The 24,667-nt window shown below is 43.5% G+C and overlaps 1 protein-coding gene across 1 annotated transcript in view; it reads right to left on the reverse strand.

Moving 5' to 3' along the window:
- LOC147444293 (autophagy-related protein 8C-like) overlaps positions 1–19,583 on the reverse strand; it is a 32,296-nt gene extending 12,713 nt beyond the window's left edge. Inside the window, exons 1-3 of the mRNA XM_086526965.1 lie at positions 19,428–19,583; positions 18,747–18,793; positions 18,603–18,658 (exon numbers count right to left, since the gene is read on the reverse strand). Coding sequence (XP_086383091.1) covers positions 18,603–18,658; positions 18,747–18,783 — 93 coding nt within the window. The 5' untranslated portion in view covers positions 18,784–18,793; positions 19,428–19,583. The remainder of the gene's footprint in view (positions 1–18,602; positions 18,659–18,746; positions 18,794–19,427) is intronic.
- Positions 19,584–24,667: the final 5,084 nt, after the last annotated feature.

Below are 24,667 nucleotides of genomic sequence, written 5' to 3' on the forward strand. Positions count from 1 at the left end.
AATTAAGGATGCTGTATTTACTGGTTTTTGCCCTGTTTTCAGCCCCAAACAGTCCCCTAACTGTCCTCTGCCAGTGGGGCACGATTCCCAAAGGTTCTGGCGTCCGTATGGCTGAAAAACAGTAAAATTACAGCACATACACAGCGCTGATTTTGCACCTGTATGGTGAGGTTATGACCCTCACCAGTGCCTGCGTTGGAGTAGCAGCTAGCTACCCCTGTTCCTGCTCAAGGAGGCTCTTGCCTCAGCACAAAAGCATGAACCCACACAGCTACACATCAGTCAAATGAGGAGCCCTCTTGTGGGGCATCACATAACTGCACGTAGGGGAGAGAGAGAGCAGTGTGTAGTGTGCACGGCATCACTCCTAGCACCACACTGTACATGAGAGGGAAAGGAAGCACTCCATAGCTCTTAACTTGTGACAAATTTTGCAAATGAAGGCCTCTCCCAGCTTAAAAATCAACGCCCATTTTTCTGTAGGAGGAAAGTTCATGAAAATGTGACACTTGGCGCATTTACAAGCATTTTCCCGTTTCGGGTTCACCGCTTAAAAATATCCTGACCGGTTGCCCAGTTGACTTCGCGGCAGAGTTGTAAAATGTTCCCCTAGTCATACCGGAGGTAATGACGCGAACACATTTCTCGGCCCAAAATAGCAGTTCCCTAAATTTTAGGAGATACTTCCGTTGGGCTCCCACTGGTCTTCTGACCATCTATCCTCATTGGGACCGCATCCAAAGGTGCAATGTGGCCCAACTGTCGAATACTTTTTGTTGGTAGTCCCACCTTGACTTTACGCCTTAATTGAGTTCACTTCCTAGTATCCACCAACTTGCTAAGTGCGACGGGGGAACCTATATGATCTTGCTCTGAGCCTAGACATCCTCTTACCATACGAATTCCAGTGCCGACCACTACCCATCTGTGGGTGAAACTACCGTTCACATTGGCCATGCAATGTCCGACCGTTTGCTACTTCAAGAAGAGGGTCTCAAAAATAAAACAAAATCCCTTGGAAAGAAACCAACTAAAGTTAGCAGTTGCCACGTCCTCGTGACATAGTTAACAGTTGCCACGTCCCCGTGACAGCCATTTTGAAGCTCAATGCCAGGTATCACAAACTGCTGACGTGTCAAGTCAATGAAGACCCGAGCCAACCTTCAGATCCCGACGGAGGGGCCTAAACCCTAAGTGAAGAAGCAAAAGAAGCAGAAGAATTTTTACCAACTTGCAAAGTCTTGCCGAGTGGCCTATTTTTAAAGAAGAGTTCCCACCAACTTATGGGACCCCGTCCAATGGGGCCTAATGACCTAAAGAGATTAAAGTGACTCTTCTCGAATTGATAGCCTTGGAGGTCCAGTGTGATTGGTCTTGGGGCTACCATCACCGCCAAAGGCTTGTTTTGACTATTCAAGAGCTTGCCAACCACTGAATATTCCTTATTATGAGATTTTTCTAGGAAACCAACGACCCACGATATCACACATTGACTATTCAGGGGTCCAACAGGAGAATTCAAATTAAAACCGATAACACAAGAAGCTGGAAAAAGGCTCTGCAAGAAGTATGGTACAAAGAAGATCAAACGAATGCTCGCATCACTGAATATTTTTCCACTTGCAAAAATAGATTTACGTGTTATTCTGATGAATAAGAAACAAGTTGGAAGGCAAAGGAGGCATTATCCTGATCAGTTAACAAAATCAAATACTGGTAAAAGAACATTTCAAATTGACAAACAATCGCCAGATCAAACGGATTTGGAGAAGGAAGAAACCAAATGTCACATGACACATCTAACCCTATGTGTACGTGGACAAGCTACTTCATGACAAGGGTTCAATTCAGTCCAATCAATCTAGCTTAGGAAGTGTTCTGGCACTTCTGTGAGTTTGTTCGCAAACCGTGCATGCCCAGGCACTTAAAAGTAGATGCATATCCTCTGGTTGCACATAGCATGATCGTCAGGTTTCTATCAGAACCCATCAAGAGCATTTTTACAGTGCATAGACCTATTTTCCCTATTTTTGACATTTTTCACTTATTATTTTTAAGTGACTTTTGTTGGGAAACTGGGTAGGGCAATTTGCTTAAGACAATATATAAGAAAACCAACGCTAGCATTCTTTGGCAGAAGTGGGAGGAGTGCACAAGGCAACAGGCTTGCAACAGGTATCTCTCCCGCTCTCACAAGCAAGACCCCTGAAGCTCTGGCGTTTTCAGCAATAAACCATCAGCGTTTTCAGCCTTAAACTCCAGCGTTTTCCAACAGCAAAGCCAGCGTTTTCAGCCCCATAGACCTGGCGTTTTTCAGCACCATAGCCCAACGTTTGTGAAGCCCGCAATTCAGCGTTTTGGACTGCATCAACCAGCGATTTGGACTGCATCAGGTCAGCGTTTTTTCACCTGCAAATTCAGCGATTGAACCTAGCAAGAGCAGCGTTTTGCACCCGCAAAGGCAGCGTTTTGCAACAGCAGGAATCAGCGTTTTTCAGCAGCGAATTCAGCAGATAAAGAACAACATAGAAGATAGCATTTTCAGCCATTCAACATCGCTGCTTCCGTCGTCACCGTCGTCTCCAACCTAGATACTTTGCATTATCGTCTCACGACTTGCATCAGCATCTTGTACCAGATTTGTGCAATCAATAGCATAGACCTCTCTCGCCATCGAGAGAGGGGCCCGGAGGAGGGTTTGACAATTTTCTGGTGTCGTGTTCTTCTCTCAGAGTCTCAGCACCTTCATTCACAATGTTTATCCACTTCGTTTGTGATCACTTGCACTCTCTCTCTAAAGGAACGGAAGGCTCTCCCTTCCGTAAGTAAAAGGAACCCTTGAGCACAATTTGGAGCACTCATCTTGAGCAAAGTTCAGCATTCACTTCCACTACAGCGTACACCAATTCAGAGGCAAGGCATAGTCAGACCAACACGGAGATTTCAAACCAAGTTGCTAAAAGGATAGAGACGGAATTTGGACTTGCGGAGTTAGGTGATCCATTCAATGAGTACGCAACTGCCATTCGAACTAAGAAAGAAGCAGATTCATTGGCCAAGCGAAAAGGAGGTGGTCCGAATTGGCTACTTCCAAATTATCAAGAGATCAAAGAGTGGAATCTTGGTACAGATGAAAACCCCAATAAGGGTGAATATCAACGAACATCTGAAGCCAGAGATTCAAGCTTTATTTTAGAAATACAAATTTGAAGGGAGTCGATCCAGAAGCGTATCAACACCGAATACCGTTGAAACCAGATGCCATACCAATAAGACTACAAAGGTATAGAATGAACCCCAATTATGCAAAAAAGGTAAAAGAGAAAATCGACAATCTTCTAAAAGCAGAGTTCATTACTGATGTGTCAAGTAGTGACTGGTTGTTTCCGATCGCAGTAGTGAAGAAGAATAGGAAGTTGCACGTATGTGTGGACTACCGGAAGCTCAGTGCTCGGACCATTAAAGATTTGTGACCGTTGAATTGCCTATGGAATGCAAAAGATTCCCACTTTTTCGGATCAGAGACTTGAACCCACTACCCTCTCCCTCACGGAATTGACTCTAATCACTAGGCTAACGTGCGCTCATTGAAAGGTGTGTGTGTGGTAAGTTTATAGATCACGACAACGCGGACAAGTTTTCGCATTGAGTTCACACCAAATTTGGTGTGGTGTGCAGACTGTCACAAACTGGTGACGTGGCCTTTGTACACACACCTCCCCCCCCCCCCCCCCCCCCATCCCTAGGCATGGACAGTCCCACGGGAACACCCTTGCAGAAATGATGACGTGGTAGGCATGTCCGAAAATCACGACGGAATTCGTGGAATGCTGACATGGCAACAGCTGTACGGAAATGCGCAATTTACAACAGTTTTTGGCTGCTTTTGGGGCTACGCGAATCTGGCCAGCTTTCTCTACGCAAAAGAGGAGAGAGAGAGAGAGAGAGAGAGAGAGAGAGAGAGAGAGAGAGAGAGAGAGAGAGAGAGAGAGAGAGCTAAAAGCTCTGCTTTATTTATTGACAGAAAGAGAGAGAGCTTGTGAGAGACAAAGAGCTTTTGCTTTATTTGGCAAGGCTTTTGATTTTCAGCTTTTGGGGCTCTGCTTTTGGCATCCCTTGTAAACCTTTAAATAAGTGGGCAGGCCTCCCACTTCTCAGAGCATCTGGACGCAGAGTCTGAGAGTGAGAACCTCCCACTCGCTTGTACTTTGAGGTGCACATTAATACAAAAAGAAATACCAAAAGGGGCGCCAGTCTTTGGGGCCAATATCTCTAGGCACAGACCTCTGTCGGGCCAGTGTCGAATCAATTGTGAACTGTGAACTGCTTTGAAGTGATTTATTGTGGTGTTGCGGTAGACTCTCGACTTGTGTCCGAGTCTGTTACAGTGGTATCAGAACACGGCCGATTTCTCTTCTACGAGAAATCTGATCCTTTTTACGCGGCACTTATGGCTTCAGACAGAAATCAGTCGACTTCCTCTGCATCCGGAGATGAGAGAAGAGTGCGGCCCGCCTCGGCCTACTCAGGCAGAGATCGAAGAGATGGAGCGTCAACGATTGATCGGCGATGCAACAAAGATGATGCTAAATTTTGCGAAGGACCCGAAATTTGCAAAATTTATGAGCCAGACCTCCTTCGACAAGGTGCATGCGGCAGACCACAGAGCCACCCCTCAAACCAGCCCTGAAGAAACCTCCTACTCCGAGGATGTACACAGAGCAAGAATTAGAAGAGATGATTGATGCACGAATTGCTCAGCTTTTTGACACGCAGAACAAAGCTAAAAAGCACGACAAAAAGCAGAAGAAAGACGCTGACTTCCCGGGTTATTTGGGTCGTCAATCTACATTTAAGTCGGCACGAAAACGGAAGAAGCGTGTTCGATTTGAAGGAGTACCCAGTTGTTCTTCTTCTTCTTCTGACAGCTCTTCTAGTTTGACGGAGAAGGCGCCATTTGAGATTGTTGAAGGTGTTGCGAAGGTTCCACCCTTCCTAAGCACGAAAGATAAGATCTTTCAAGCAGATAAATATACGCGAGACTTAGATACGGCTTTTGCCAAGGTTCGCGAGACTTTGCAGAAGTCTCAAGAACGACTGAAAAGGCAACGGATGGCCATCGTCGTGACCTGAAATTGAAGGAGGATGATTGCGTGCTCTTACATTTTTGAGAAGGTATGCCTGAGAAAGAAAAAGGGAAAGGAGAGGCTTTTTGCAAAGCTTAGTATGCGATACTACGGACCTTTCCAGATCACTGAAAAGATAAATGATGTCTCCTTCCGACTGAAACTACCTGATACTTGGAGGATTCACAATGCATTTCATGTTAGTCTCTTGAAATCTTTTAGAGGTAATGTGCCTGATGATGGGGAGCCTGATGGGCAACCCGAAGTGGAAGAAAACGAGGAGATATTTGTTCATGAACAGATTTTGGCACATAAGGATACCAAGAAAGGTAAAGTCCGAAGGCGGTTCTTGGTTAAGTTCAAGAACTATCCTGCATTTGATGCGAAGTGGATGGAGGAGGAGGACCTAGCAAATACTCCTCGGATTGTGACACTTTACCTCAATACTTTTGGTTTAGCATAGTCTACTCCAAATGGAACCCAGAATTCAGCTTGGCCGGAGATCCGGTGCAGTGGGATGCACAAGAGGGGAGTCACTCCGCTCCTTTGTCAACAGATGCCTTGATTTTGATACTAAAGTCACTGACATCTCTTTGAGCTTCAAGGATACTGAGAGCTGACAGTATTCTGCTGAATGACTTTACGAAATGGAATTCCTGATTATGATACTGATTTGTTCTGACTTCTTTTTAAGTGCAGGAACTGATAGACAAAATGACTGCAGCATTTTGGTCTGATTGATCTCGAATAGACATGGTTGCAATAGAGGTTAGTCAATTGCACATCGATGAGGTCCCGATTGGATCTAGATGCGATTGCTAGCTACATTGCCGATAAATCATGGTCTAAGATCTGAATGAATGTTGAATGTCATGTGATGTCTAGTGATGTCCTGTGATGTGACTATCGATTGGTACATGTGCTAGATGTGTGTTCCTAGTGCGTAGGTACTAACAATCAGTGTTTGCTAAGACAGTTTATGGCCTCTGTCTGTTTTGCAGGCGTAATCGAGGGCGATTACAATGCTTTCAAGAGGGGGGTATGTCACAAAGTGATGACGTGTCTGCCCGGGAGCCGAAACCATGACTGCTGCTGAAAACCCTAAATCTGCAAACCCTAGCCCTAAAACCTGCAAACCCTAAAATCTGCCTGAAACCCTAAAAACAGCAAAAAAACTAACCCTAACCCTAACCCTAACACTAACCCTAAAAACTGTCCTAAACCCTAACCCTAACCCTAGCAGCAAGCTGAAAATACCGAAAATTGCGCTGGCAGTTGCTTTTGCGTCAATTGCTTTTCCTACGCAATTTGAGAAGAGAGAGAAACTTTATTTTAAAAAACTCAAGTGAGTTTGATAAAGAGAAAAAGGAGTCTTTGCTTTTAAGCTTTTTGATATGAAGCTTTTGGGGCTCTGCTTTTGGCAACCCTTGTAAAACTTTAGATAAGCGGTTTGGGCGCACACTCTGCAAAGCATATGGACGCAGAGTCTAAGAGTGAAACCCTAACCGCTCTCTTGTACTTTGAACATTGATTAATACATAAAGAAATACCGAAAGGGGCGTCAGTCTTTGGGGCCAATATCTCTAGGCACGGAACTCCGCCGGGCCAGTGCAAATCTATTGTGAACTGTAAACTGTTTTGAAGTGGTTATTTGGTGTTGTCGTGATTGATTCTTGACTTGGAGTGTCCAAATCTGTTACAGCAAGACCTCTTTGGAGGAGGTGCACACGTAGTGGCAGAAAACCACAAAACCACCCCCAAAACCCGCTCTCAAGAAACCTCCTTATCCCAAGAAGTATACAGAGAAGGAATTAGAAGAGGTGGTTGATGCACAAATTGCTCAGCTTTTTGACACGCAAAACAAAGCTAAAAAGAACGACAAAAAGCAGAAGAAAGGCACTGACTTCCCGGCCTATTTGGGTCGTCAATCTACTTTTGAAAAAGCAAGAAAGCAGAAGAAGAGTGTTCAATTTGAAGGAGTACCCAGTTCTTCTTCTTCTTCTTCTTCTGACAGTTCTTCTAGCTCATCTGATTCAAGCGAAGAAGACCGAAAAGGTAAAAAGCGAAGCAAAAAACAACACTTCAGAAAGGGCAAGAAAAAGGCAAAGAAGTCTAAATCTCGCCCCGTGGGTGACACTTCTACAGAGGACTCGTCTACAGACAGTTCAGACTCTGACGATACCAACTTTTATGCGAAGAAGAAGAATTTTTATAAAGCCAACCAGTATGACTTTCTGGAAGACAAAAGCAAGAAAGTCCGAGAGATTAAGGAAGGTGGATAGTCAATTAAATTTGACACATTTTCTGGTTATAGAGATGCTTCGAAGGCTGTCTTTTGTACAGTAGTTTGACATCGCTTTCGCGGGAGGGTGTTACTCAGAGCACTCTTAAGATTCGGAGAGCTGCCTCTTACTTTAAGGGGAATGCTCGAACTTGGTGGTCCACGCTTCTATTGAACAAGACAGCGCCAGTTAAATGGCTGAAATAAAAAGCTTTTTATTTCTTCTTGGCTGACTCGATATGAACGTGATATATGAACTGCTTGGAACCATCTTCGGATGACCAAGAAGGATACAGTGGACGCTTATTGCGAGAAATTCTAGAGCTCTTTTCTACCCGCCTCTTCATTTAAGAAGCTCTCGTTCAAGGAGCAGATTGAGCAGTTTACCTTGGGTCTACCTACAGAGGTCCGAGATCACTCCTTAGAACAAAAGTCAGCTTCCATTCAGGAGTTGATGAGTCATACGAAACGGGGTTTTGCCATTCACTTTGGCAGTCTGACCTACCCCACAGATGAGATCATGATGCAAAGAGCCGAACAGACTTCGAAAAATGAAAGTAGAAAAAGAAAGAGCAACCCAGAACAGAAAGAAAAGGATGCACGACCCAAGCTTACTCCTCAAGAGAGGGCTCTCTACATAAAGGAGGGGAAGTACTTTGAATGCGGGAAAACTGGGCATATCTCCATGAAGTGCCCTAAAAAGGCACCGAATGAACAAGATGACGAAAGGCCAGAAAGTTCTAAAGCAACTGTGAGACGTGACAGAAAAGGCAGATAAAAAGCAGAACTGGTACCACATTGCATGGGGCCTGAACCAAATCTACAGAGCTCTCAACAAAATCACCATCAAGAACAGAATTCCGATTCCTAAGATCGATGATATACTCGACAAATTACAGGGATACTCGTGTTTTAGCAGGATTGATTTAAAGAGTGGATATCATCATATCCGAATCGCGCCTTTTGGACGACTTTTGGATTATTTGAGTTTTTGGTAATGCCGTTTGGCCTAACCAATGCCCCTGCGACATTTAATGGATGATGGACAGGATTTTTCGAGAGTATAGACTATTTGTTGGCACTTTCTTTGACGACATCATTGTTTTCTCCAAGAATGAGGCAGAACATAGAGATCATCTGCTTCAAGTGTTTACGAGATCACAAGTTAGTGATTAATGCGAAGAAAAGTGAATTTTTCCTACCAGAGATACACTTTTTGGGACACATTGTGTCAGCAGCAGGAGTGCATATGGATCCAGCCAAGATAGACACTATCCGTGATTGGCCCGATTTGAAGAATGTCCATGAAGTTAGAAGCTTCTTGGGATTGTGTTCGTACTACAAGCGGTTCATTAGAAAGTTTGCAGAGATTGCTTCCCCTTTGCATATCTTCTCGTGGGGACCCACAGAAGTGACTACCTTTCAGGAATTGAAACAGAATTTGACTACAAGACCAATTTTTGACTTCGCCGGATTTGCAGAAGTCGTTTGAAGTATATTGTGATACTTGAGGTCGTAGTCTGGATGCGGTCTTAATGCAAGAAGCCCAATGTCATTGCCTATGAGAGCCGATTGTTTTCAAGGCCGAAATTGACAATACAAATAAGTGAGAAAGAGCTTTTGGTGGTTATCCAAGCTCTTATTCAGTGGCGATATTACCTACTCGGAGCCGATTTTACGGTTTTTCACAGATGATGGATGTTTATGCTACTTCTTGTCATGGAAGCAGCTATCGGAAAAGCAGATGCGGTAGGCAAACATCTTGTCACAGTTTACTTCCGGATTGTCCATGTGCAGGGACAGAAGAAATTGGTGGCAAATACTTTGTCCCGAAAGCCGTTGGTTCTGGCTATTTCCGCGATACATCAGAGGAACTTCGAGGATAAGGTCCGTCAGTATGCCACAGAACAGATTTTGCAGATGTATTCAATTGAATACAGAAAGGGGAGATAGTAGCGGATTATTCCATTCGAGATGGCTACTTCATGAAGAAAACCATGTTGTGCGTGACACAGCCGTTGAGGGAAAAGGTTCTAACCGAACGCCACTGTCCGCCTTTTACGGGTCACTGCGGCATTGCTACCACCTTGAAAGGGATAGAGAGATACTTTTTTTGGCCGAGACTCGAGAAGGATGTGGACGAGTTTGTGCGCAGTTGCTTGGTATGCCAAAAGGTCAAGTTTGACAAGCATAAAGCATAGGGATTGTTACAGCCTTTACCCATACCCACCCGCTCCAGGGAAAGTATCGCAATGGATTTCACCTCCCGAGAACACAACGTGAGCACGATTGTTTATTGCCTATGTCTTCAGATTACATGGCATGCCTGAGACAATTGTCTCCGACGGGGACCCCAGGTTCACGAGTTTGTTTCGGACAGCTTTTTGGGAGAACATAAGCACGCGGTTGCAGTTCTCGTCATCGTTCTACCCACAGACTGACAGGCAATCAAAGATTGCCAATTCAGTGAAACACGCTTAACTCTCTGATGGGGAAGGTGCCATTTCAGATTCTTGAATTTGCTACGAAGGTTCCACCCTTCCTTAGCGCGAAAGATAAGATTTTTCTTTAAAGCCGACCAGTTCACGAGGGACTTGGTCTAGAAGGCTTTGCAAAAATTTCAAGAAAGACAGAAAAAGGCAGCAGATCGCCATTGTTGCGATTTGAAATTGAAGGAGAATGATTGGGTGCTCTTACATTATGGGAACGCACGCCCAAGAAAGAAAAAAGGGAAAGGAGCGGCTTCTTTGAAAGCTTAGCATGAGATAGTGTGGACCTTTCCAGATTTTCCGAAAAGATAAACGATATCTCCTTAGGACTGAAGCTGCCAGAATACTTGGAGGATTCACAATATTTTTCATGTGAGTCTCTTGAAGCCTTTTGAAGGCGATGTGCCTGATGATCAACAACCCGAAATGGACAAAAACGAGCAAGTACTCGTTCCAAAACAGACATTGGCACAGAAAGAAAGAAAGAAAGAAGGTAAAGCGAATTGACGGTTTTGGTTAAATTCAAGACCTACTTCAAATTGGATGCGAAGCGAATGAAGGAGGAAGACCTAGCAGATATTCCTCGGAATGTCAATCTTTACCTTGAAGCTTTTGCTTTAGCATATACCTTCATAATTTCAGAATAGTCTGAATTCTGGGTTCCATTTGGTTTAGCATAGTCTATTCCAAATGGAACCCAGAATTCAGCTTGGCCGGAGATCTGGTGCAGTGAGTTTGCACAAGAGGGGAGTTACTCCGCTCCTTTGTCAACAGATGCCTCGATTTTTGAATACTAGAGTCACTTATGTCTCTTTGAGCTTCAGGGATACTGAGAGCTGTCAGTATTCTGCTAGATGACTTTATGAAATGGAATTCTGGAAAAATATAAAACTGATTTGTTCTTGACTTGTTTTTAAGTGCAGGAACTGATAGACAAAATGATTGCAGCATTTCGGTCTTAATGATCTCGAATAGACATGGTTGCAATTGGGGTTAGTCAATCGGGCATCTATGAGGTCTTGACTGGATCTAGATGCGATTGCTAACTACATTGCCGATAAATCATGCTCTATGATCCGAATGAATGTTGAATGTGATTTGTCATGTGATGTCCTGTGATGTCAGTGATATCTTGTGATGTCATGTGATGTGAATGTCAATTGGTACATGTGCTAGATGTGTGTTCCTAGTGCGTTGGTACTAACAGTCAGTGTCTGCTAAGGCAGTTTATGGCTTCTATCTGTTTTGCAGGCGTAATCGAGGGCGATTACAATGCTTTCAAGAGGGGGGTATGTCACAAAGTGATGACGTGGCTGCCACACACACCTTGCACAAGCCGGAAGAAAAGTGGTTGCCAGTTCCGAAAATCGCGGAATGTAGGACACGTGGTAGGTTGTACGGACGTCCACAGATTGAGGCGCTTTTTGCAGGCTGATTCAGCGGCAGCTTTTGCTTTTTAGGCTACACAATTGCAAGAGAGAGATAGAGAGAGCCCTTTTGCTTTTTCTACGCCATTGAAGAGAAAGAGAGAGCTTTTCTGCTTTATTTTAAAAGCAAATTATGGACAGCTTTTTGGAACTTGCTTTATTTTAACAAGCAAGAGAGAGAAAGCCTTTGCTTTATTTTGGGCTTTTGATTTTCAGCTTTTGGACACTGCTTTTAGCATCCCTTTGTACTCTTTAAATAAGCAGGCAGGGCCTCAACTCAGAGCATCTGGACGCAGAGTCTAAGTGTGAGCGCCTGCTCACACTCTGGTACTTTGAACTCAGATTAATACAAAAAGAAATACCGAAAGGGGTGCCAATCTTTGGGGCCAATATCTCCAGGCACGGAACTCCGCCGGGCCAGTGCCGAATAAATTGGAACTGTGAACTGTTTTGAAGTGGTTATTTGGTGCTGTCGCGGTAGATTCTTGACTCGGAGTGTCCAAGTCTGTTACATTTATACAGCAGTTTGACATAGCTTTCTCAGGAGGGCGTTACTCAGAGCACTCAAAGATTCGGAGGGCTGCCTCTTACCCTAAGGGAAATGCTCGAACTTGGTGGTCCACGCTTTTGTTAAACAAGACAGCGCCAGTTAAATGACTGAAATTCAAAAGGCTTTTTATTTCTTCTTGGCTGACTTGAGAGTATGAACGCGGCATATGAACTGCTTGGAACCATCTTCGGATGACCAAGAAGGATACAGTGGACACTTATTACAAGAGATTCTGGAGCTCTTTTCTACCCGCCTCTTTATTTAAGAAGATCTCGTTCAAAGAACAGATTGAGCAGTTTACCTTGGGTCTTCCTACAGAGATCCGAGATGACTGCTTAGAACAAAAGTCAGCTTCCATTCAAGAGGTGATGAGTCATGAGAAACGGGGTTTTGTCATTCACTTGGGCAGTTTGACCTACCCCACAGATGAAATCATGACGCAAAGGGCCGAACAAACTTCGACAAATGAAAGTAGAAAGAGGAAGAGCAACCCAAAAAAGACACAAAAGGATGCACGACCCGAACTCACTCCTCGAGAGAGAGCTCTCTACATCAAGGAGGGGAAGTGCTTTGGATGCGGAGAAACTGGGCATATCTCCGCGAAGTGCCCTAACAAGGCACCGAATCATGAGGGACGTGGCAAAAAAGGCAGATAAAAAGCAGAACTGGTACCACATTGTGTGGGGCCCAAACAGAATCAAATGAATGAAAGTACAAACTTGGCCGCTTTTAGAGCAAAGTGAAGGATCAGGAAGCCCTCTTTTTCTTTGATGAAGGAGCCAAGGCCAACTTTGTTTCACTTGGATTGGCGGTACGCTCGATAGAGGCTGAGGCCACAGGCAGAGAGAGTTTGAGTGGCACCCGGACGGGATGTTGCCATTACATCGATCATTGCAAACGAACGGGATGTTGCCATTACACCGATCATTGGCAAACTTCGTTTGCAATGACAGGGGTGTTTAGGGCACGAGAATTTCTACGTAACTTCCTTGGGCGATTGTGACATCCTACTCGAAATCCCTTGGTACCACAAGAACGACGCCGTGGTTGACTACCGGGACCAGAAAGCGACACTGACAAAAGAAGGGCTCAGAGATTGTACTTGATGAACTTCAATTTCTTAACTCACTTTTTTTTGGGGGAGAACTGAACGATGAATGAAGGTCGAATATGTTTTGACCTGAACAAAGTACGCCAAGATTTTTCTCCACACTCATGCCGATTGCTTTTCAGAGGGCTTGCCAGGCGAGCTGCCACAGTTCGTCCTAAGGATCATACCATTGATCTGATACTTGATATCACACCACCGAACCGGCCTCCTTACCGTGCGAGCAGACCAGAGATACACCTGTTCGGGACACATTGTTTCAACAGCAAGAGTGCAGATGGAGTCTGGACACAGCCAACATAGAGATTATCCGTGATTGGCCCGATTTGGAGAATGTTCATCACAAAATTTACAGAGATTGTTTACCCCTTTGCATTTGTCGACATAAAAAGGAGTCTTTTTTTCTCGTGGGGATCCACAGAAGTGACTGCCTTTCAGGAATTGAAAAAGAATTTGACTACAAGACAAGTTTTTGACTTTGTCGGATTTGCAGAAGTCGTTTGAAGTATATTGTGATACTTGTGGTCGTAGTCTAGATGCGGTCTTAATGCAAGAAGACCGATGTCATTGCCTATGAGAGCCGATTGCTTTCAAGGCCGGAAATTGACAGTATAGATATGTCAGAAAGAGCTTTTGGCGGCTATCCATGCTCTTACTCAGTGGCGACATTACCTACTCGGAGCCGATTTTACGGTTTGCACAGATGGTTGGAGTCTACGCTACTTCTTGTCACAGAAGCATCTATCGGAAAAGCAGATGCGGTGGGTAAACATCTTGTCACAGTTTTACTTCCGGATTGTCCGTGTGCAGGGATAGAAGAAATTGGTGGCAGATACTTTGTTCCGAAAGCCGTTGGTTCTGGCTATTTCCGCGATACATCATAGAAGCTTCGAGGATATGGTCGGTCAATACGCCACAGATACAGATTTTGCAGATTCAGTTGAATACAGAATGGGGAGGTAGTAGCGGACTATTCCATTCTGAATGGCTACTTGATGAAGAAAACCATGTTGTGCGTTACACAGCCGTTGGGGGAAAAGGTTCTAAGTAAATGCCATTGTCCGCCTTTTTACGGGTCACCGCGGCATTGCTACCACCTTGAAAGGGTAGAGAGAGAGACTTCTTTAGGCCGAGACTCAAGAAAGATGTGGACGAATTTGTGCGCAGTTGCTTGGAATGCGAGAAGGTCAAGTTTTACAAGCATAAAGCACAGGGATGGTTACAACCTTTACCCATACCCACCCGACCCTAGGAAAGTATTGCAATGGATTTCATTTTTTATCTCTCGAGAACACAGCATGGGCACGATTGTTTATTGCCCAGATCTTCAGATTACATGGCATGCCTGAGACGATTGTCTCCGATAGGGACCCAGATTCACGAGTTTGTTTTAGAAGGCTATTTGGGAGAACATTAGCACTCGGTTGTAGTTCTCGTCATCTTTCCACTGCAGACTGACAGGCAATCTGAGATTGCAAATTCAGTGGTTTTAGATTTGTTGAAGTCTTCTTCGTTGCATCAAAAGACGACATGGGAAAGGTTTTTACCTTTGGTGGAATATGCATACAAAAACACGATTACCTCTTTGATGGGGAAGGTGTCATTTGAGATTATTGAATTTGCTACGAAGGTTCCACCCTTCCTCAGCACGAAAGATAAGATTTTTCTTTGAAGCCGACCAGTTCACGAGGGACTTGGTCCGGAAGGCTTTCGAGAAATCTTAGAAGAAGGAAGCAGATCGACTTTGTCGTGATTTGAAATTGAAGGAGAACTATTGGGTGCTCTTACATTTTGGGAAGGCACGCCCGAGAAAGAAAAAGGGAAAGGAGCGGCTTCTTTGAAAGCTTAGCATGAGATAGTGTGGACCTTTCCAGATTTTCCGAAAACATAAATGATGTCTCCTTTGGACTGAAGCTACCAAAATGCTTGGAGGATTCACAATGTTTTTTTCGTGTGAGTCTCTTGAAGCTTTTTGAAGGCGATGTGCCTAATGATGAGCAACCTGAAATGGACGAAAACGAGCAACTACTCGTTCCAAAACAGAAATTAGCACAGAAAGAAAGAAGGTAAAGCGAAATGACGGTTCTTGGTTAAATTCAAGACCTACTCCGCATTGCATGCGAAGCGAAGGGAGGAGGAGGACCTAGCAGATACTCCTCAGATTGTGAAACTTTACCTTGAAGCTTTTGGTTTAGCATAGTCTATTCCAAACAGAACCCCAAATTCAGCTTGGCCGGATATCTGGTGCAATGGGTATGCACAAGAGGGGAGTTACTCGGCTCCTTTGTCAACAAATGCCTCGATTTTTGAACACTAGAGTCACTGATGTCTCTTTGAGCTTTAGGGATTTCGAGAGCTGTCAGTATTCTGCTATATGACTCTATGAAATGGAATTTCGGAAAATATGAAACTGATTTGTTCTTGACTTGTTTAAGTGCAGGAACTCATAGACGAAAAGACTGCAGCATTTTGGTTTGAATGATCTCGATAGACATGGTTGCAATAGGGGTTAGTCAATCGGGCATTTATGAGGTCCTGAGTGGATCTAGATGCGATTGCTAATTGCATTGCCGATAAATCATGGTCTGATATCCAAATGAATGTTGAATGTGATTTGTCATGTGATGTCTTGTGATGTCATGTGATGTGACTGTCGATTGGTACATGTGCTAGAAGTGTGTTCCTAGTGCGTCGGTAGTAGGTACTAACAGTCAGTGTCTGCTAAGACAGTTTATGGCTTCTATCTGTTTTGCAGGTGTAATCGAGGGTGATTACAATGCTTTCAAGAGGGGGGTATGTCACAAACTGGTGACGTGGCCTTTGTACACACACACGCCTACCCCAAGGCATGGACAGTCCCACGGGAACACCCTCGCAGAAATGATGACGTAGCAGGCCTGTCCGGAAATCACGGCGGAATTTGCGGAGTGCTGATGTGGCAACAACTGTACGAAAATGCGCAATCTGCGGCAGGTTTTGGCTGCTTTTGGGGCTACGCAAATCTGGCCAGCTTTCTCTACGCAAAAGAAGAGAGAGAGAGAGAGAGAGAGCTAAAAGCTCTGCTTTATTTATTAAAAGAAAGAGAGAGAGCTTGTGAGAGACAAAGAGCTTTTGCTTTATTTGGCAAGGCTTTTGATTTTCAGCTTTTGGGGCTCTGCTTTTGGCATCCCTTGTAAACCTTTAAATAAGCGGACAGGCCTCCCACTTCTCAGAGCATCTGGACGCAGAGTCTAAAGTGAGAGCCTCCCACTCGCTTGTACTTTAAGGTGCACATTAATACAAAAAGAAATACCAAAAAGGGCGCCAGTTTTTGGGGCCAATATCTCTAGGCACGGAACTCCACCAGGCCAGTGTCGAATCAATTGTGAACTATGAACTGTTTTGAAGTGATTTATTGTGGTGTTGTAGTAGATTCTCGACTTGGAGTGTCCAAGTCTATAACACAGACCCTCCTCGGTTCACACATAGTTCAGACTGTGTTCACGTTGAGTTCACATCAAGTTCACACCAAATTTGGTGTGGTGCACATACCTCCGAGTTCACCAAGACTTGGAGGCTGGAAGGCCGTAACACCCTACAAAGTGGAGATGATGACTAGGCGCAAGGAGCATCTGGAGCAAGAAGCTATTTACCGACTGATTCAAAAGGAGAATGCTGGTACCAGTACTCAAGATGAGGGTTGTCACAAAGTGATGACGTGGCATGACCGACTGGAAGAAAAATGGCCAAGTAGACAAGAGAAACTGAATTGACCAACTTGAAGAACTAACAGAGCACGAGCCGTGGGAGCTAAAACTCTAAAAACCCAAAGCTGGAACCCTAAACCTAATTTCTGTAAAGCGCATTGGCATACTAACATGGCAAATCATACGGATGTTGATGTGGCACGCTGTACGGATTTCCGCAAATTGCATTGGCTGATTTCAACGCTAGCTTTTGGGAGCATATGCTTTTGGGATTTAGTGCTTTTGAACTAATTGCTTTTGGGGCTCTTCTTTTGGGCATCCCTTGTAATGTTTATAGGGACCCTTGGGGCCTCACTCTGCAGAGCATTTGGACGCAAAGTCTAAAAGCACAGGACCCTCGGGAATTGTACTTTGCAGTAATCAATAATAAAGAAATACTAAAAGCGGCGTCAGACTTTGGAGCCAGTGCTTCTGGGCGCAGAACTCCGTTGTGCCATGTCGACTCTCTCTCTCTCTCTCTCTCTCTCTCTCTCTCTCTCTCTCTCTCTCTCTCTCTCTCTCTCTCTCTCTCAAAGTTCAGTGTTTTGAAGTTTCTCTTCGTGTTGCTATTGATTTCTTGTTTGGAGTGTCCAAGCATGTAACACGGGCCAATATCTCGCAATTCAGACTCTGTCTCGGGTTATCTGAAAACTCACAAAGAATAAGGCTCCCAATAAAAGAAAACGATGACATCCACACAATGTTCAGATATGCAAGCTAGTTCACAAGCACAAAGAGCTGAGAGGCATTATCTCAGTTGGCAAGTAAGGTGCATCGGTCTAGCTTGTGATATGTTGCAGAAGAGCGAGCTAGAAGGAAAGTGGATGGATTCAGACCCATTTTCAACAACACCCCTGAAATTTTCAACAAAAATACCTATAACTTTGGAAATATTCCAAAATTCAAAGAAAGGGGGAAGGAAATGTAGACAGTAAGAACAAACTTCAGTCAGAAAGTCAGACTAGTAGCGGAATTGGTAGATACCGAACCGAGTTAATGCGATAATTGCACAATGGACAATCAATCACAGGCCAGTCTAGCAGTTATAAGTGGAACCCACTACTCGTTTGACGGGATCATTGTGACGATTATCATTGAGTCTAGTGTCATTCCTAGAGCTCGTCATGCTCTTGTATCTTTTTGCCATTAAGCTCAAAGCATCCTTTAGCTCATGCTGTTGGACTTATTACCAATTGTACTTATCTATATATTTATTCCAGTCCAAGTTCCTATATCAATCTCACATGTCCATTTTAGTTCTGTCTCTGTCTGATGTGGTGACTTCAGTCTGCTTGCCTGATTTCGTTTAACTAACTCTACTAACCCAACCTGGAATAGCTATCAGAAGTGACCAGCTCATTCCATGGCAAAAGATAGGGGCAGAAGAGAAAATCCTTTCTTTTATCTAGGGACATGGACATATTGAACAGCGACGTGATTGTGTAGGGATGGCTAGCAGAAACATCTCCCCTTGAGAAGGGAGTGTTGAAAGTTCAAATCCCATAGCTGCATGGTAATTTTGCATCGTCCGCGCGCTGGTGTGAGGAAGTAAAGGAGACGAATTTGGAAAGATTCCCGCTGATAAAGTGCAAGAGGAGCCAGTATGCTGATAGCACGATTCTGATAAAATAGAAGACAAGGAATCTACCTAGATTCACTCGCTATCTCTCTAATTATGCTCTAAAATAAGTCCTCTCTCTCTCTCTCTCTCTCTCTCTCTCTCTCTCTCTCTCTCTCTCTCTCTCTCTCTCTCTCTCTCTCTCTCTCTCACACACACACACACACACGAACCCTTTTTTGGCAGTATGTATATAGGAAAGTTCCCGATATATAAAGTTCCGATAGACAGCTTATGAACAGTTAAACATACAGTAGCAAAGAAAGAAAGAGGCTCACCGGAATTCTATCAAAATACTTCTCACGAATTCTGCCAGCTTCCGCCTTTCTCTTATCTGAATAAACCAAAAAAGACACCATGTTAGTGTTATTGCAAAAGTGTAAAGTAGAAATACAATGTCTGAAAACGTTAGGGTAACAGACCTAAATCATGCTCCTGCTTGAATGAGATTTTGGCCATTTTTGGTAGACTTGGGGAAGCACAAAACAAAAAAAATTATTAAGAAAAAAAAATCTTTGATTAGAAATAAACTAACCTACAGTAACTTTGGGCAAAGCACATCCCAGCACAGATGCGCAATCTTTCCAAACTAAAGTAACTCAGGCCTTTGTCCAATCGCCTAATCCCCCTTCACAATTCAAACCTATTCAGAGTGTTCGAAAAGCAAAGGCCCCTCATAAATTACTCTCATTCGTTCAAGTAACAAACGAAGTAATGCTTCTAGCAAAAGTACATTAAATTCTCGAGGACCCAACTGCATAGTATCTTGAAAGCCCTAGCCGAAGATTCTGACTCTCTCTCTCTCTCTCACACAGTGTGTCTAATGCTCAGAATAAACAGGAAACTCAGTTGCCAATCAATTCTGGGAGAAAAAGAATACGCAAAAGTTTCAGACTAAACAAAGTCGAATCCTAACGACTGGCAGTGCACGATCTTACAGAGAAATGTGGCCCATCGTAGCAAGACCCCACTTTAAGCTACACCTATCTTGCACTCGCAAAAAAACACGATGAGGGCAATCCAATAAACGCATGCACAGATTCGACGGCATGCTCCACAGAAAATCCATCAACGAAGAAGAAACCAACAGGATGGCCCTTTACCTGCAAAAGAGGGACGAGGCAACGACGACGTCAGAAGGGAAGCACAACCTGCAAAGACCGTCGCAAAGAAATAAGTAGCTCTCGGGGCTGAGTAAAATAGGGGTGGTGATGCAAACGCACGCAAGCAGCAAGAAAGATCGCTGAAGCGTTAGGCCTTTTCATCTATAAGAATGCCTTCGCAGTAGATTAGATATGTTTTCACACTTTGCTACCGACTTTTCATCTATAAGAATGCCTGTGCAATAGATTAGATATGTTTTTTTCACACTTTGCTACCGACTCCTCCCACAAAGTGTATGGTTTGAGTGTAAAGTGAATACAGAGAATTAAGGCTGGTTCACAAGCCTGGCGGCAAAGAAAAAGATTTTTGGTTTAACCAATTAAGTTGCTCCAGTTAATTGGTCACCCCATGCCACGAAGAGGAAGAAAAAGCAAAATTCTCTTATGCCACCCCCTTTCACTCTTTCGCTCTGACAACAAGCAGATGCAGCCAATCAACTGCCTTTGCACGATCCAGCTATGCTCCTCCGCTTTTGCGTTGTGTGAACCCTTGCCCGGTGGAAGAACTGTGCACTATCTACTTCCGCCATCATGAAGCCCTCGTATCAAAAGTTGTCTTTCATCTCCCTCTTTTGAACCCGGCCTAAGTGAGGAGACGAGCAATAGAGCATTCCACTTTAGTGATCATCCAAGTGTAAACCATGTGGTTTAGCTATGGCCTACGGTTTTCCTTTTCCCCCTGCCCCTGTGGATGGGGCAAGATGGCTCATCTAGGCTTCCTCGATCGCTATCTTTTCATCCTCTCACCTCCCATCCTGATAGTGCATGGAATCCCACAAATCTGCTCCCTCACCATACCTTCCTCCTCTTGTCAAATCTCCCATCCCTTTATCCTTCTAATGATGAGCTAGACCCTCTTCTTCTTCAGTTCCTCCCCTGTGATCATGCAGAGACTACCCACAATGCTCTTGTTGCTCACCATCATTATTTTTTCGGCAACAACTTCAGCACCAAAATGAGCAGTTGTCGCCTACCAAAATCCCATCAGGGGCAGATAATAACCCTCTTGGAGGAGTTGCCCGAAACAACGATATGTGTAATACCGAGAAGGATGCCAAACCCCAAAGTTCACCAACTCCTCAATTACAGCAAGAGAGATCAAGTAGGTAAGCCCTCTATAATACTTCCTTCCTCACAAATTTGCACTCTAGAGAAAGATTTGGAACCAAGAGGGCTTGCCAACTTACTAGCGGGACCCCTACACGTGGATAAGACAATAGTAGCTTCCTCGAGGAGTTCAAAAGTCCTAAAAAAGTCTTCAACATCCTTAGTTATGGTCAATGGCTTGTTAGAAATTCCCCACTAAATCCATTCAAATGGAATCAAGTTTGTAATCTAGAGGTATTGGCTGTTAGGAATTACCCTATTTTGGTAGAATATCCCAACCTACCCCTTCACTTGCATCAGCATCTAGGATTCATCTCCTCCAAGCTAGGAAAGGTCTTAAGATGTCAACCAAAGAGGGATTTCTATAATCCTGTATGGCATCCTCAAGTCATGGTAGCGATGGATATTTCTCACGATGTGCCGGCAACCATAGACTCCCTCATTGATGATGGGGAAATGTTGGAACAAATCATAGAGTACAAATACCTTCCTTGACCATGGTTCCTCATTGGCAAGGAGGGTCACTTTGTTAAAGGATGCCCCATTAAGAACCCGCCTGCTCCCAAGTCTCCCTCTCCTACGACCCCTCCCCCTATGGAAGCTATCCCCAATGGGGCTCCCCAACAGCAGCCTTCTGCCGTCTCCAAAGAACCCCCAATAACAAGGAATAACAATAAAAAAACATCCCCTCCAAGCCTCCCATATAGATTTTTTATCCTAGCTATTCTGATAGAATGTGATACTTCTGTGTTAGGAGATTGTATTCCTCCAAGTCAAGTCAACAATATTGAAGTCGCTTCCAATCTTGAAGAATAGGTTAAAACCAAGGTAGGGAAGCTATGATTGATCTTAATAAAGACAACATGAGAGGTCTAGAGCCAAGCAACCGAATTCTCCACCCAACCATCCCTTTCTATTCTTATAGAAAGGTCCCCTCACTGGTTCCCCATCGGGTCTTGCCTGATCCTTGGCCTCGCATATATTCCCCCTTGGAGAAGCATTTTCATCCTGGGAAACAAAAGTGGGGTATTTTCTCTTAAGAACACTAATGTTTTTCCAAGTGGCACCTTTTTCAAGTCTATCTTTCGACTTAACTAATGCTTGGTGATGCACATGATGACAAGTACGTTAATCATGATAGTCAATGCGGCTAGGAATGAATCGACCAAAATGTGTTGATCAACTACATTTTCGTCCCTATGCAAGCGTTTCTGTAAATGGAAAACTGGGTGAGTACGAGAGTGTGCACGCAAAGAAACTTTGCAAGCCATATCTACAACTCGCTCAAGTATTTTGAATGGGTCACAATATCTAGGAGACAACTTAGGTGTAGGACCAGGTTTCAAATTTTTCTAAATGCTCTGGAACACGTAAGAACATCTCTTCACCTTTCGTGAAAGCGACTTCCCAATGTTTCTCACCGGCATACTTCTTGTATGTGTCATGTGCTTGTCAAACATTTTGACCATCATTTTTTAGCATACCCATATGATTTTGGATAAAGTCCTTGACTTGCTGAATTTTCTCGATAGCCAACCCCACCGTCACTAGTAACCTATGTTGAAAACCATCGATAAGTATGAAGGGACTAAACCGAGTAGTAATATGCTTTGCACTATTTTAAGCAAATTTCAAAATAGGGAGATAATTTTCCAAATTGGATTGCTTTTGCTAACATATGCTCGAAGTATATCTTCTACACCTGGCTAACTAGTTTAGTTTGACCATCTGTTCTCTAGATGATTTGCAGTATTGAGATTGATTTGTATTCCCAACCATTTAAAGATAGCCCTCCAAAAATGATTGTTAAAGTTGGGATTATGATCACTCACAATACTACTAGGAAATCCATATAATCTATATGAATATACAAATTGTCAACAAATAATTTTTAATGGTGGACTTGGTTGGAAGAAACTTAAAAATTTTATTAACCTATCTACAATCACCCATACTTAGTCATTACTTCAAACGATGGTTGGTAGACCCACTATAAAATCCATAGAGATACTCTCTCATTTACTATTAGGAATCTTCAAAGGATGTAAGAGATGTCCTGCCTTCATTCGCTCCGCTTTGTTAACTTGACATTTTGGCAATGTAGGAAGTAGTCTTGACCATACCGATGTAATCCTGGCAGTAAAACTATCGTCATACGAGTGCATTTTTTTATGTGTGGGTGCCTTGCACTTGAACTTTCATGACATTCATTAAGAGTTTGGTGTCGAATGTCTACATCCGTTGGTACACAAACTCTCCCCTTGTGAAGTACGCACTCATCATCAATGGAATAATTATTCTGTCTAGTTAGCTCATCACTCAAAAGAGGAGAACCGAATCTAGAGGAAATAGACACACTACCAACATTGGAGTTAGAAGGATCCCACTTTTTAACATGACTCCACACCTTGGAGTATGTATCATCATGCTAGCATTTTCCCCTAAGAGATTCCAAAAAATCACTTTTAAGTTCGTAAATAGAAGAGAGTTGATTTTAGCTTCAACTAAGAGCATCAATTACCACATTGTATTGTCCTTTACAATATTAGAGCTTTGCATTGCGAGGACAAGGGCCATGACACATGTTAGTAGTCAAGCCAAACGAGCGCCAGAGTTTGAGCCAACAGTTCCTGCGAAAGTGGTGACTAGAGCTCAAGCTCAAGAAGCTGCAATAGATGATCTAAAACTTTCAAAACAAGCCAAATTTGAGAACGGATCAATCAAAACTCAAAGAAAATCTTGAAAATCCAAACGGGTTAAAATGAAAGCGAAGAGCCTGCAGGAGAAAACTGCTTTGGAAACTAAATTGAAGCAAACTAAAGAATGGCTTAAACATGAGCAAGAAAGTAAGAAAGACGCAAAGGGAGCGGAAGAGTCAAAGACTGACTCAGGTGGTTTAGTTTTGGTGGAGAAAGTGAACGAGCACTTAGACGCAATAATGCAAGCATATGCTGCAAGGCTCAATAACAACCAAACTCTGGAGCAAAGACTATTGACCTATCTGCATCTAGAAGATGAAATTAGGAGAATGGATGTATACAAGAGACTCGTAGAAGCTGCTCAAGCCATATTGTAGCCTGAAGTTCCAAAAACTAATGGGCCCGTAACACAGGAGTTGAGAAAAGAAAACACGCGAAAATAAGGGAAAACCAACATAGGTGAAGAAGACAAAATTCAAGGATTCTGTGATCAATGCGAAAAAGATCACTTACTCGTAAATTATGCTCAAAATCCAGATAATAAAATAAAACATGTGGAAACAGACAAAGAGGATTCACTTACTATTAGAATTGTCGCAAACACAACAGTCAAGGATAGATCTCAGGAGATTTAACCAATTCCAGAAGATGACAACCTTGGCCACAATCATTATGGAAAATGATCAGCACTAATCCCTAAAATAAATATGGATCATGAAATCTATCCATGAGATATTCAGTCTTTGTACAGAGGCGCAGAAGCGAAGGTCTCGGTAGAGAGCAAATTGGCATCCATAAGAACCTTATCGTTCTTCGTAGGGGAATATGAGACTAAATCCAAGATTAAGGTTGTGCCATCCAAGTGGAATTCGATTCCACATGTGATGGATACAAAGAGCTTGCACGATTTGTTATCTTCTCCTATCAGGTGTACTATCACCCTCACAGAACTGTTGAAAATCAAACCATATATGTGGGGAAAAATGAGCAAAAATCTGGAAAAGATGGGGGTAAAAGCCCAATCAATAGATGAACTCATGGAAGAAACCAAGAAAACAAACCATCATGAGAAACCAAAAGTGGAACTTGTACCAATAAATAAGGTAGGTGATTATTGTGAAGGTGAAGACGGAAACACCACCTTACCTCTGGAATATAAGAGAGTGACCACCATTGCGATACACGACAGTGGGGCGGGAATAGCCATCGCTACAAAAAGAATATGGGAGAAATGGGGACGACCATCTCTCAAAAAAATGCACATGAAATTGCAATTAGCTGATGGGTATGTGGAAAGACCCTTGGGAATGTTGGAACTGTTGGAATTAGGGTTGCAGACAAACACACATAGCTTAGAGAAGACGAAGGAAGCTC

The sequence above is a fragment of the Adiantum capillus-veneris genome, chromosome 13, assembly GCF_014529385.1.
Source record: "Adiantum capillus-veneris isolate H3 chromosome 13, ASM1452938v2, whole genome shotgun sequence".
NCBI classification, from domain to species: domain Eukaryota; kingdom Viridiplantae; phylum Streptophyta; class Polypodiopsida; order Polypodiales; family Pteridaceae; genus Adiantum; species Adiantum capillus-veneris.